Raw genomic sequence first — 14,829 nt, 5'->3', positions numbered from 1 at the left:
TTTGTAATTATTATTAGAGGACTGATAAACTGAACATGAACCCAAATCAGATTCAAACAAGCAAAAGGAGGATTCATTGAGATCAGTTTACTTTATGATAATGATAGGATTGGTTCGTTATTCATCTCACTGAAAAGCATGAGAGATTAGGTAATGTCATTTCAAAATCATCAATTCTCTTTGAATATGATCAACAGTCTCAATGACGTGACCGAGTGAGATTTGATGGATTGTACGTAAAATGTTCATGGAATGTTTTCGATCAAAGTTGTATGTACTGGAGAAGACTGAGTTGAAGGATGATTTGAATGAAGATAGAGAATGAAGACTAACCTAATTCAGGTGCAATATTGAAATGAGCTTCATCTTGATTTGAAAGGTTAGAAAGAATATTGATGGGATTAGACATGATGAGATCACTATCTAATGAAGTCAGTAGAATTCTTTAAAGTAAGTTGACTGTTGAACTGAGTCTGAAGTCTGAAGTCTGATGGATGGATGTGGTTTTGGTGATGGTGATGAGAAGAAGGTAAACAAGTCAAGAGAGAGTAGATTGATTTTGATTTTGATCAGTTCAGAAACTAAACTAAACTAAAAAAACTATAAAATAAATTAATTTATCTTAATCTTATTATTATTTTGATTTAAAGTTAACTTTCTTGACGATGTCCTGATCCTGATCCTGATTCTGATTCTGATTCTGATTCTGATTCTGATTCTGATTCTGATCTGCTGTCCTAGAGACTAGTTCGTTCTTCTTAAAATCTAATCTTGATTTCTTATTCTTATTCTTAATCTTATTCGAATTGGAATGGGAATTGGAATTGGTACCTTGAACCTGATCTCATAAAACTGATTCTAACTCTAACTTATATCTAACATCAAAAATTATCTATCATCGAAATCGGATTCCATATCATAAAGTTCTTCTACAGACTTGATGACTCATTCTTTGATTGAAATCATCAATTTCCCAAAGTAGACTAATTTGATGTACGGTCATACAAATTACTTTCTTCATTGTTAAAAGGCAAGGCAATAGGTTCTAAATCATTCCAAATTATATACTTCTTCATACATCAAGAGTACTTTATCATAGTATTCAAAACACTTGAACTCGAGTGGGCTGAGGCACAAATCAATGAAAACTCGAATCATAAAGATACATATATGAATCATCCGAGTGAGCACGGTGGTTTTTTAAGTAAAACCCCCACTTAAGTTCAACTTCAACAAATTCAAAATCAATCACACACCCGACCGAGCACCACAAAGCATTACATAATTTTATCTGATTCATAGAGCTTTCTAGTAAATCAATTGATGGGTTCAATGGTGGAGGTGGAAGTTGAATGTATAAAAAACCTTTAGTGGGTAATGCGGTGAGAATTAAGTGGCACGGTGATGTGATGTGATATGATCACGTGTGGATGGTGGCACTGGACCGTGTTGCATGGTCCTTTTTTCAATTGATTTGATGAATGATGAATCAGGTTTGGTAATGTGTCTTACAATCAAATTCTAGAATTTCCATCCATTCACCTTTCTCGGGCGGTGCTTTCTGGGCTGATTCATCAATTCATCATACTAATAGCACCCTGGATTCTGAATGGAAAGCTCCCTCTCTTGCAAAGGTCCCTCATTGTGAATGTAAGGCTATCTATGTATGACCCGGTCTTGACCACACCCAGCCGAGTCTGCCCGACATTACTTGGGAGGCAGACGGTACGTGCTCTCTCTTTAAACCTAACATCATTGTAACACTTGCAAAAGCTCTAGCCACAAAACCAGAGAAAAAAGCAATGACCTTCATTTCATGTCACATACATTCTTGAAACATAATCAAGTTCCAAAAACAAAATTACCACAACAACAAACTCTACAAAGCACCAACTCCTACCTTGAATTAGAGCACAAAAGCAAGGCCCTTCACTAATATAAGACCACCAGTGCCACCTACTTAGACTGGGGGACAAGTGTGTAGGATACTATAGTGGTGCAAGTGGTTAAAAGAGTAAGGTTGTGGTTGGTAAAGAACACCAAGGCTTCATACACACACACTGATGGTTTACCTTCCAACTTTAGAATGGGGATGAGTTTATGGCAATGGATTAGTCACTGAATAACCTCTGAATTGCTAGTTCAGAAGAAAGAACACTGACAGAACAAATACCTGACAGTTTTACGCTGTGGTCTTTATCTTCAATTGAACAAGAGTTTTGTTTTTAAAAAAGGATGATGATGATGCTTACACCACACAAGAACTTGAAAAACAAAAAATGAAAGACAAAGAATGGAAAGGATCTAAAGACAAACCATCTTTGGGTTCTTGACTAGATAAATGTCTGTACTAGTGTCTACAATTTTATCATCTTTAGTTAGTGTAATATGTGATTAAGCAACTTGGTATTTTCTCTTTTTCAAAAACGCCCTGAAGGTGCCCTGGAGCATACCAGAGTATAAAAACAATGTGGACAAAGAGGATTAGTAGATGTTACCTTTGAAAGACTACCTGAAAGGATTATCCCCAATTAGCACTTTAATTTTTCTCACACTCATCATTCCCAACTCTTCTGCATCTGTCACTGCTGATACCCTTTTCCTGGACTCTCCTTGGGCCATTCTTACTCCCTCTGATTATGTTTCCAAGATTATTTCCAAGCTCACAGCTACCAGTTACATAATCAGTGTGGGTAATTTGGAAATACTTTGCCCAGTAAAAAATTGAGAGGATATTAAAGAATCCATGCACAGCTAGGGAAAGATTCATTGATTCTGTTTTGGCTGCCAGTGAAGAAGATACTGATGCTCCAATTTCACTCTGCTACCAACAAATGGTTGTTGATAAGCACACCAGCACCAAGTCAATGATCCATCACTTGTTGAGATGTCACCATATTGAAACTCCTGTCATCACCAATCAACATGCAATGAATAGGACCCCGGAAAGCTCCTGTTGAACCATCCAATGGGGATTTACAAAAATTTGACTGTTTGATACCTCAAAAAAGTGGGTTTTTGACGCTTTTGATACCAATTTTGTTGGTAACATCCAACAGTTTTTGCCTTGATTTGGGCAGTTTTGTACCTTTTCCGTTGGTAACATGTTCTTTTTTGGGCTTTTACCTCTGTGACATGCCAGTTGATACAGATTTAATACCTGTATTGGTGTTTTTTGTTGGTAAGTTTTTTTCTATTTTTTTTTCAAGATTTGCAGATTGATACGTCTTTTGTCGGTAACATAGCCAAAGTCTTGATCCCCAATTGATACCATTTTTGTTGGATGGTTCAATAGGGGCTTTACGGGGTCCTCAATGAATGCTTACTTCATTGATGGGAAAATGACAAATGTAAATTCCATCTTTAGGTATTACATTACATTTATTGTTTCTTTACTCATTTCTATTTTTATCCTTGAAGTTGTCACCAGATCAAAACTCTTAACCAAGCTCATCTCAATGGAGACCTAATTTGACTTGTTGTGAACTGAGAGCTCCCAATCACCCTAGTCAACACCAAGGAATTCTGCAAGCTCATGACCATGATCAACTCCCACATCCATTTACTGTTTTTCTAAACAAACCTGTATCACCAATGGCATTGCTAAACAGTTTTGATCCACTTGAAACACTATCACCAGTCTTATGTCTTCTGTTTGTCATATCACAATGGGTGGAATGCTCCCAGAAATGTTGTGATGCTTGGCGTTGCAGCCCATTGGATCTCCAAAGACTTCAAGATCTACAGAATCACCCTTGCTCTCAAACCTATCAAAGGTCCTCACACAGGCCATAATCTGGCCACCCTCCTCAAGCATACCCTGGATTGATTCAAACTCACCAATTGAATGTGTTCTATTGTTGCCAACAACACTCCCAATAACTTGATCATGAGCCAAGTCCTTCAAAATATGATTGCCCATTCCAATGCTTCCAAAAACTTACATAGTTGTGTTGCTCATGTGATCAATCTTGTTACCAAAGCTGGATTGTCTGTATTTGATTGCACAGTTGTCCCTCCACCACTGAACACCCTTGATCATGCCTGGTCTCATCAAGATTCCCCTGCTGTTCCTCTTTTCATTGAGCCTATCCCACATGCCAACATCAGTAGCATTCTGACTTGGATCTATGGCTTTCACAAGAAAGTTAAACACTCCAGCCAGCTCAAGGTGGCTCTTGACAATGCTATTGCCAGTTTTCCAGAAGTTGGATTGTAAGGTTGGCTTGGTTCACAAAGTCTCAACCTGCTGTCTTCAACCGACACCTCACTTAAACTTTTTTACAAACTTACAAAGTCATCAAGTATCAATGTGAAGGTAATGATTTGCTTGAAAAATTCTCACACATCATCTTTGAGTGAGAACTTGTATCAAGTATTTTGCATTTTCTTGCTCTGCTTTCTGTTGTCATAAAGTTGATCAAGGGTCACAAGTACCCCACCTTCTCCCAGGTGATGCCAGATTATCAATGGCTTGTAGATCAATGTCTTGAAAAGGTAAGTTTTTATTTATTTCTAGTTTTTTCAAAACATCATTTGCTTACATATTTATCTTTGTATCTAGGTCTGACATAATTCTGTGTGCAAGGAATGAAAGGTTGTAATCCTTCCAATGCTACAAAGATCATGCAATGAGATAGTGGTCTGATGAACATCCAAAAATTGCTTGCTCATCTCATCTAGATATAAAATTGGATCAATATCCAGAATCTTGGCTATGACAGATAGGATTGTTGAAGCTCCACAATGCTTGTAGAAATCATGATCACAGATGACAGATGACAGATCAAGAGATAGTGGTCTGATGAGCATCCAGAAATTGCTTGGTCATCTCATCTAAATATAAAATTGGATCAATATCCAGAATCTTGTCTATGACAGATAGGATTGTTGGAGCTCCAAAATGCTTTTAGAAATCATGATGACAGATGACAGATGGCAGATTAAGTGTTGTGAAAGAGTTGGCCACATCAAACAAAGGACTGAGCCAAAATATCTAAGTGCAAGGTGAGGTCAATGGATGGGTAAGATTTTCTGCTCATAAGCATTTGTATAGACAGAACCTTCATGTTGGTAGAATATTTGCAAAAGACCATGATACTGGGGAGAAGTGGGAGGAGATACAATGATATCAGTGGGTGTGTGGATTGATTGGAGCTGGGTCAAGAAGCAGGCTGGGTATGGAATGTTAGTGAAACTTTAAAGGTCACCTGGGTGAGTAACAGTCCTGGTTTCTGCCTGGTATACAAAGGGTTTTTGATTTGATTCAATTTTTATTTATTGTATCTTACAGGGCTCTTGTTGAAAAAGTTTTATGTCAAGTTTCCAAAGGGGGCAGGACTTGAGCAAACATTGAAAAATTCATCAACCTTTAAGGGAACAGCTGTAAACAAATCCAATATAACACTTTTCTGAATGACATACATCCTTTAGTTCATTCAAAAGAAGAAATTCATTTATGCCAGGTACATATCCATCTTTGTTTTCTACCTGGTCCTTTTCAGACTTGAAGTTACAAGATCCAAATATCATAATCTAATCACACCAGTTTAGTCACCATCACTTACTTGGTTCTTTGTTCAATTGGACTCTTTATCTTATCATTTAAATACTCCTTTATATTTAGTGTGCATGGTAAAATAAAATTTCTTTGATTTGTTTTTCAAATTGCATTTTTTGTGGTCATATACAAACAAACATTCAATTTTTTAAAAAGAAACATACTTTGAAATTTAAAATTTTCATCAATTCAATCAACTAGGAAAAACCAGTTATTGTTTTTTTTGCTTACTATCCCTTTCTTTTTCTGTTTACTTTTTTTTATTTTTCAACTTTTTTTTGGTTCAATTTAATAAACTTTTCCAATATTTTCAATCCATTCTTTAGTTAATTCTAAATACCTTTTCATCTTATTTAATTTTAATTCTTCAACTTCTTTAAATAAAACTTCATAATGTTCTACAATTTCATTTCCAAACTATCAAGATACAAATTTGATTCAATCAGTTAACATCCTCTTTTATATTTTCAAAACATTCTTATATTCAAAACTTACTAATCTACAAAACTCTCTAGTCCAACCTTCAACCCACCACTTTCCCCAATCTTCCTTTCCATTCATTTCTTCTTCTTCTTCTTCTTTACTAATATCTTCCAATTCTTTTCCAAACAATTTGACCACTTCTAAAAACACTTCAATCAATTCTTTAATTTCCGAATTCAATTCAGAGATTTTACTTTCCAATGATTTTTCTCTTTCGATCCTTTTTAACTTTTTCATTTCTTCTTCTTTTAAAACTTCCGATTCTTTTGTGATTTCCGATTCGTTTTCTTCTTTAGTTTCTTGTCCCTCTTTAAGTCCTTCTCCTTCTTTAGGTACTTCTCCATCTTTAGATGCATCACTTTCTTTAAGTGTTTCTCCTTCTTTAGACATTTCTTCTGCCTTAGGTATGTCTTCCATTTCTTTATCTAATCAAACCAAAACAAAAATCAACATCATTTTCCTTCCTCAGCGAATTTCAATTCAACATGGTATACATAAAAAAGTTAACTGACCACCGGTCATATTTCCATCTGGATCATTTCCATTATCTCCATTCCCAGCAGCAGCTCTAACTAAATCCATTTCATCTTCATCTTCCTTCTTCATTCGGTTCACTCTAACTCTTGCAATCCCTACTCGATTCTTCACCATGCCAATCGATAACCTGATCCCATCCCAAAACTTTATTTCTCTTCTCTTCTTTCCATTTTTCTCTTCTTCTTCTCCAGTTTCTTCATGATCAAAGAAATGTTGAATTAAATCAATCGGATCTATCAATCTATATTCCATTAATTTCTCATATACGATTAATTCAAATTGTGGATTATTTTTCCAAACCCTTGTCACACTTTTTAATGTTAACCTTCTACTCTCTTTTGATTCAGTCATCTTCTTTAACAATTCTGTATATCTATTCAATCATCCAATTCAAAAAAAGCATTCATCAAACATTGAATGCCAATAGGTGGGAAGAGAACTCTGAGACCGACCTTTCCAAAACGTTTAAGAAATGTGAAAAAGATCTTGATCCAACAAAAAGGATAGCTTCAATTGTCAATTGATGTTGAATAGAAAGTGCTTCAGATCCATTCATGCCTTCTTCACCTTCAAATCTTTCTACCATCTTCTTTAAATACTCTAACAATCGGCTCACCGGTTCTTTACGTTTTAATAGTTGAACTATATCTGAACTAGCTAAATGATGTGGATTTTCTGTTTTTCATCATATCCAAAAGAAGAGAAACTTTAGTGTTTCGTCAAGATTATAAGGGGAATCAGATAGAAAAATATATACCTTTGTCTTCAAATACAAATACTGGTCCTGGAGCTTTCCCAGCCATTACTCCCGATTCCACATAACTAGCTGGAACAGTACCAACAATTCGATCATAATAACTTAATCTGAGCTCAAGTTCCAAGATTCTTGAAACCAAAACTCGTTTTGGATGATCAACTTCTAATTCTGTGACTTCCGTCCTAATAAGAACCATCAATCAAAACATAAAGCTATTTTACATATCAAAATCCAGAAAGACTTACCAATCCTTCCAAACCCATAGGAATCCAAAATTCGATAAATGGACTGCGAACCAATCTGCAAACCTTCTGATAGCTTCAGCCTCTAGAACTACAATCGTAGTATTCTCTTCATCATCTGTTGTATCTTTTTTTGCTCCTAACCCCCCAAATAACCTTCTCATACATTTCCCCAAGGCTGGTGCGACGGTCGATGGCGACAATTTACAAAGTTCTGCAATTAGACTGGAATAATAAACCGATGGTTTGATTGGTGGTCTTGGCATTCCGAATATCGAGCTGACAATGGTCTGGAAACGTGTTGAGAGACAAGAATTAGTACTCCAGAGGCCTACCCGAGAAGCCGGATAAGTGACATTGGGAAGCTGAGAGGAGAGGATATTGGTCTTCGTTGAAATATGGGACCCTTGCGGTGTTTTCAGGGAGAGATGTGTAGTATAGAATACCAAATGACGCAATCATAACACAAACCGATCCTTCCTGATGCTAAAAGAAAGAGAGGAATAGGAATCCTTTCAGCTGACCTCAATGATCGAGTGTTCCAAGACCCAACCTGGGCCGCCGTCCGTCTCAGCAACATCCTTAGTCGCTTTGCTCTTAAAAGTCCCCCTTCCTACCCATCTAGGTAATTCGAGTAAAATCTTAGCACATTCTTTGCGATTAACTTCAAAGATGTCAATGATATCGTGTATCAGAGTCCTTAGGACCACTCCATCTGCTGTGCTGCGACTAGGAACGCTCTATAGGTTAGGAAAAAGAAAAATATGCCGAGTTAGCCTTTCCGGCACTTTTTCTATTGTCCCCCCTTGCCGTTGTTCTAGTTTGAAATCCAAACTCAACATTGTCAACAAACATCTTCAAGAACATTCTGACACCTGTATAGCCTATCCTATCTTTTGAATCGGCCGAAAGAGGACGTCCAGGAGCCGCAGAGTTCGACGAATGATGGTGAGCCGCGACATTGACCGACACCACTGGTCTGTCCTCAAGTTCATCATCATCATTTTCAGGTGGTAATAAAACAACAGGTAAATCAACCGGAGAAGGGTATTGTACATCCACCCCACTGTAAGATTTCATCCTAGCTTCAATTAGGGGTGAGAATGGACTATCGAGGATTGGTAAGACGCTGATGGTAGGCTCGTCAAGTGCTGCTACAAGTTCCTCGATTGGCTAGTCAAGACCAACAAGAACAGGAGTCTAATCAGTATAAGTGGTCTGGTACAGTAGTGAAGATGGATAAGCGCGTGCGTAAAGTACCAACATCGGTATATTGATTCAGAGCAGTTGCTTGATTGAAGAGCGATCGGTCAATTTTACGATTGGACATATGCGTTTTGATGGCATCAACTAATTGTGTGACTCCAGTCCGTATATCGGCTATTTCTTTTGCCCGTTCAGCTTCTTGCTCTGGGCTCAAAGTTTTTTCAGTTTTGGTTGCGTCGATATCATCAGTTTTAGAGTCCTTGGTCATATCGGCGGACTGGTCAGTCGTGATAGCTTTAAGTTCGTCAGATTCAGGTTCTTTCGATTCCCCAAGGTCTGGCTTTTCAGTGTCTGTAGCTGTTGTATCCCCCGGTTGAGTGTTGGACGAGTCAACATCCATAGCTTTGTCATCGCCATCTGACTTGATAGCCTGATGTTCGGCGTTTGATGTACCAACGGTTTTAGATGGCTCATCTAGATTGAGAGGTTTCGAATGATCCTCCGAATTTGGACCAAACCTGACCCAAAGTCCAGACCTCACTAAACCTTCGGTAGCAATCCGAACGCATTCATCAGCCCGAGAGATCGAGCAAGTTAATTCATCAGACAAGACTCGAACAAAGGCTTGAAGGATAGCTAATAATGATCGATCAGAAACGAGTGGTCTCTGTAATGAATTGAGTTGTCCGAAGAGTTGAACACATAGTCTAGTCGATCTCCATCTACGATTATCAATGTGTTGTTGAAAAGCTCTGCCTAATTCACGGATGACTTGTAATCCGATTGGAGTTTCCGTAGGTTTAGTGACTGCAGGAGTAGAAAGGAGGGCTATGAGGAGTGCATAGTGTGGTAATTTATGGGGAAGCTCCACCGTACTGTTTCGAAAGTCAATGGTTGGTAAGCTATTGATTGTGGTCGGATTTTGTTTCAAAGATCAAACCAAAAACATACGCGATACGAAAGACAGTCAAGACATCAGCAGGCCAATGACGAAAGTGTTGTTCGATCAGATGAACTGTCTCAGGAATCTCACGACGAAAATCAAACCGATCCGAATCGCCTAATCTCCAAACGGTAGCAAAGAATTGATCTACTATATCATTAGCATTACCACCTGCACCATTTTGATGAGGATGACTTCGACGAGGTCCTCTATCTCTACGTTGTGGCTGGGAACGGTTATCGTTATTGTATCTTCTTCTTGCTGAATCTGGAGTGAAATTATCTTCTGAGTCTGAGAAATTGAATTAATTAGATGATGATGATGATGAATTGATAGAATGATGATGAATTTGACAATACCTCTGTTTCTTTTTCTTGAATCTTGATTTGGCGTATTCCAAGCTGAGCTCATGACCGTTGATTACGATTAGGATTGGGCTTGAGAAGGTATTGAACGATTGACTGCAGTGGCCCAGAGGAACTCAGAAACCAAAAACAACAAAACTCAAAATCGATCGACAACTACATATAAGCATATCACATGACTACATACTTTGTGTAAGACTATATCTATGGTGGTCAAACCTGTGCAAGAAATTTGCAAGACCGACGTGCAAGATCCGCGCAAGATCCGTGCAAGATTTCTTGCACCGATCTTGCACAAGTATGTTTTTCACAACCCCACCGTAATTACCCAAACTTCACTCATCATGCCACGTGTCTCATCCAGAAGACAAGTGATTCGAATGTTCAAGCGACTCGCCAATCTAGACTACCCTTATACCTCTCACAGTCTTGTTTTAACGCGAAAGCGAAAGGGTTTCCGCAGCTCAAGTTCAGGTTTCTCCGCCTTCTTCCAGCTACTACAGATTCCTCAACTTCAATCGGTGTTCAATCTGGAACCATATGTTTGTGTGGCTCTCTGGATGCTATTTCAACGACGACCGAAGCGTTTGCTCCAATCATCGGCGCGCCAAGCTGAACAACACCCACTGGCTTTATTCGATAATCCGGGATTATGGTCACTCGCAATTGACATGATCGAGCGAAAGCGATACTTCGAATCCAGGCGTCGCGAACCTCAAGCATGTCTAACGATGTTCAACAGATTTTGGGGATCACACGATACAACCTTTTTAACCCTTGTATGTTTGCTTATCCAGGTATGAATTTTCAAGTTGTCTACAAGCTAATTGTTGGTTTCACTTGCATATCTAGGCTCGAATGAATCGGTCTAGCTTCTTAACATTACTGAACAAAATCGCATCGTCTGACTTATTCGAGAATCAATCAAACTGTCCGCAGGCCCCAATCGAGCTGCAACTGATTGTGACTCTGGCCAATCTTGGCCTTTCTGGAAATGGGGGTGGTCTGAATGTTCTCGCCCATATATTTGGCATTTCAAGTGAGTTTCAAAAATGACATGGTTGAAGCTATTTAATTAGTTACTTTCACTGACTTGATGCTTTCAGAAGGGAGCGTTGAAAATTACACATGGAGATGTGTGGTTGCGATTGTCCGATTGGAGAGAGAATATTTGTCCTGGCCAACCCCCACGGAGCGAGCAAAGATTTGACAAAATGTGGGCAAAAACGGTCCTTTCAAAGGTTGTGTAGGTTTTGTTGACGGTACCTTGATACCGCTTGCTTTTGGTCCTCCGAAGTGCAAAGAGGATTATTGGACTCGGAAGTTTTTTTATGCAGTCAACTCCATGCTTGTATGCACGCATGATCGTAGGATCACGTTTGCTCGGCATGGGTGGTGTGGCAGTGTGCATGACCAGCGAGTCATGCGTACATCTTCAGTAAGTTTGTTATTTTTTTATTTCTGGTGTATGGTATTCATTCAAAACACTTACAATGTTTGAATTTGGATGTCAAGTTGTGGTCGGACCCAAACAATTTTTTTTCAGAAGGAGAGTATCTTCTGGCGGATTCTGGGTACAGCTCCAACTCGTTCATCATTCCAGCTTTCAAAAGAGTGGGAGGTCTTCCTCTGACCCGCGAGAAGATGTTATTCAACAAACTCTTGAGTGAATTACGTGTCGCAATCGAACATTGTAATGGAATGCTGAAATCTCGATGGCAATCTCTGAAAGACCTACGATTACTCTTAAAGGACAAGAAGTGTGTAGCCCGTTTGAATGCTTGGATCTCAGCGTGTTGTATCCTGCACAACTTCCTGTTGGATCAGAATGAGGGATGTGCTTTTCATTATGATATCACTACTCCTGTGGATCCCGAAGACGAGTTCATTTTGAATGAGATCCGAGAAGACGATGATGAAGACACAAGAATGCGTGTATTCCGCCTTTTTTGTGAATCGTTGTAAACTTTTTACACTCTTTGTTTGTTTATCTGCTTAGGATGCTATTAGGTAGTAGCAATTTGAAAATATCCTTTTTCTTGTTTGCTGCTCGTTAAAGCGCTTGTGCGTAATAAGCAAATGAGAGCTAGAATTAAAATAATGAAATCGATTGCTTATTATCGAGACAACTAGACAGCTGATTCCAAAGTTTTTTTTTTGGATTTTAGTTTGTAAAGCACACTGCAAAGGAAAGAATACAAAAAGGAAACAACAATTGATTTCAAGTTTTAAAAGAATCAAACTGGGAAATCGTTCACATGAGGTTGAAACAAATAACAAATTGCCTAAAGAGGCTTTTAACAAACTCCCTGGGTATTATCCCTCAAGTTCCCCTATCACAGCAATCACGCATGTCAGTGTTGCCCAAAATCGTTTTGATTTGATAATGCAAATATATGAGGGTAGAACACTTACTACGAAGTTGTTCTTCTTGCTCTTCAACTTCTTTTTTAGCTTCCTCCATTGACAAACCAAGTGCCTTATACTTTGCTAACATAGCCAACTTGCGTTCGCTCCTAGCTGTAATGAGATCTTCACGGCTGCGAGCCAACTGAGATTTTGCAAGATCGAGTTCAACTCGGTCTTGCTCAAGTTTGATTTGAGCACGTTCGGTGCGTTCGGAATCCTTCAAAGCATCGTCTCCTCCGGAAAGGTGACGGGATAGTGCATCCGCCAGTTTGGCCTGAGTCTTAAGCTCTTCCTGTCGTGCATCTTGCTCAGCCTTCATGTACTTCTCTTCAGATAACCATCGATCCTTCTCAAGCTTGATTCTCTCAGATTTTTCTTCACGTGAGGGTAGTTGAGAAGATAAGAGATTGTGTACATCCGATGCTGAGCTAGAGGTCGACCTCAAACCTTGATTGTTATTGATTTGAGCTGATCTGGGTCGTTTGGCAGGTCGTCCAGGTGGGCGGTGAGCGCTTACACCTTTGCTTGACTTGTCTGGAGATGGTGAAGATCTTCGGGCTTGGGACATTGAAATAATATCAGGACCGTTGGACGAGATGGTGAAGTCTAAATCTTGGGTAAGCTCGCCATTGTTTTCCAAAGGACTTATATCAAAATCTCGGGTTTTGTGTAATGACAATATATTGCTATCTGGAGAGTGGCTACATGTGCGCTTGGTAGAGGGAAGAGGAAGAACACTATCTTCATCTAAAACATCCCCACTTTCACGTACGGACTGGGGTATCACATTAGTGCGAGTTGACATAAAAGGTAAGAGATCGTAGTAGTAGACGCATCGTTGGAACAAAAGCTCTAAATGAGAGTGATACACAATTGTACATAAGCATTTGACCTTTCAAAGTATGATCAGCCATGGAGGTAAAGGCACATACGGTCAAACTTTGATTTGGTTGAATGCTCTATTGCCTTCCATTCATCACTATCAGATAAGTACCCCATCTCGGTTTTTTCAAGTCGTGCTTGTTGTTCTAAGTCTTCCAAAATACCTTGCCCAGTTCCACTTCGGAAGTCTTGAGCAATGGTGAAAGTCGATTGAAGGGTTCGGATCTAAATTAAATTCACAGATGCATACTTTAGTCAGCACCTTCAAAGTCGAGAGGATGTGCAAATACTGACCTGTGTCTCTACACCTTTCCCATCTCGACCTGGTAAACCTTGTTCGGCCAAGTACTCAGCAACTTTTTCCCCAACATCCTTTTTGCTGTAAATTGTTCGCGTATCCATATCCATCTCTCCCTTCCACCAATCATATCGTGTACCAGTCGTAGTTGCGGTTCCCAACCACTCGATTATTAGAACAATAGCGCTTTTCCCCTCAGAATTAAGTTCAGTTCTCCATGAAGTGTTTTTCTTTTCTTCATTTGATTCTTGAGGGGTTTTTTTTTTGGTCTCTGACCTTGTTGTTGAATCTGAGGTCTTCCTCCTTGTGTATTTACGTTTTTTCTTTGGTGCATCTGAACTGGGCTCTTTTTGAGTCGAAGTACCCGGAGTAACCGGAGCCATAGTGATCAAAGGTGAGTTACTGATCGGAAATTGTTGGGTGAGACTATTAGATTGTGATAAATTCCAGCTAGTAGCATTCACTGAAGGTGGGATGATTGCGAGCTGAAGAGCTTGCCCAGTGATTTGACTTGGGCTTTGACCCCAGTTGACCGGCGATATGATCTGCAGGGGGGTGGTGGTGCTTGAATCAGAAACGTGGGGCGATAGGACTTGAAGGTTTGGATCGAGGTGTATGGGAGTTAAGTAGGATTGACTTGCAGGGGGTGGGGGTGATTCAGGCATGGCTGTACAACTGATGCTCCTCTGGGAAACGGAAACTGAAATAAGTTTGGTGGCCTCAGCAACGAGGCTTTGTTAAGTCAGCATATGTAAGTCTTAAGTATGCAGATTTGGTGCAAGTTCCGTGCAAGATGTTACAAGAAGTTGCACAGAAGTTGCACAGAACTTGCATAATTTCTTCTCGAAGTTTGACCACCATAATCATATGAGCCACCATTTCGAAAACCTTCAAAGCTCCTTAGAGCATCCACTATGGTGGGAGTGTTTTATCGTAAAATTTGCTGTCTTAATTGAAATATTAATCATCTTATAGGCTTCTTACTCTTTCTTTATTTTCCTTATGACATCATGCATTTGTGTTATGTTTGATTAGGTCATGTTCTTAATGTTTGAGTTTGGTATATATATAAAAGATTCATGACACTGTTTACCTATTTCCTTTTTATTTATCAAATTTCAACATTTTGTTCTTGACAATCTTCTTT

At 39.0% G+C, this 14,829-nt stretch overlaps 2 protein-coding genes across 2 annotated transcripts; both read right to left on the bottom strand.

Moving 5' to 3' along the window:
• Positions 1-5,652: 5,652 nt before the first annotated feature.
• On the bottom strand, positions 5,653-9,908 carry MELLADRAFT_77832 (uncharacterized protein; the record flags this gene model as incomplete). Its single annotated transcript, XM_007410189.1, has 10 exons — positions 5,653-5,977; positions 6,056-6,468; positions 6,556-6,953; positions 7,033-7,237; positions 7,338-7,519; positions 7,583-7,869; positions 8,104-8,319; positions 8,420-8,752; positions 8,805-9,687; positions 9,880-9,908. 10 exons carry the CDS (start codon positions 9,906-9,908, stop codon positions 5,849-5,851), a joined length of 3,075 nt encoding a protein of 1,024 aa, XP_007410251.1.
• Positions 9,909-12,409: 2,501 nt separating this feature from the next.
• On the bottom strand, positions 12,410-14,347 carry MELLADRAFT_86609 (uncharacterized protein; the record flags this gene model as incomplete). Its single annotated transcript, XM_007410188.1, has 4 exons — positions 12,410-12,426; positions 12,509-13,354; positions 13,435-13,609; positions 13,679-14,347. 4 exons carry the CDS (start codon positions 14,345-14,347, stop codon positions 12,410-12,412), a joined length of 1,707 nt encoding a protein of 568 aa, XP_007410250.1.
• Between the last annotated feature and the right edge of the window lie 482 nt (positions 14,348-14,829).

This window comes from Melampsora larici-populina, assembly GCF_000204055.1.
Source record: "Melampsora larici-populina 98AG31 unplaced genomic scaffold MELLAscaffold_19, whole genome shotgun sequence".
In the NCBI taxonomy this organism is placed as follows: Eukaryota; Fungi; Basidiomycota; class Pucciniomycetes; order Pucciniales; family Melampsoraceae; genus Melampsora; species Melampsora laricis-populina.
Note: the sequence above shows the minus strand (reverse complement) of the source record. Positions and strands in the feature narration are given on the sequence as shown.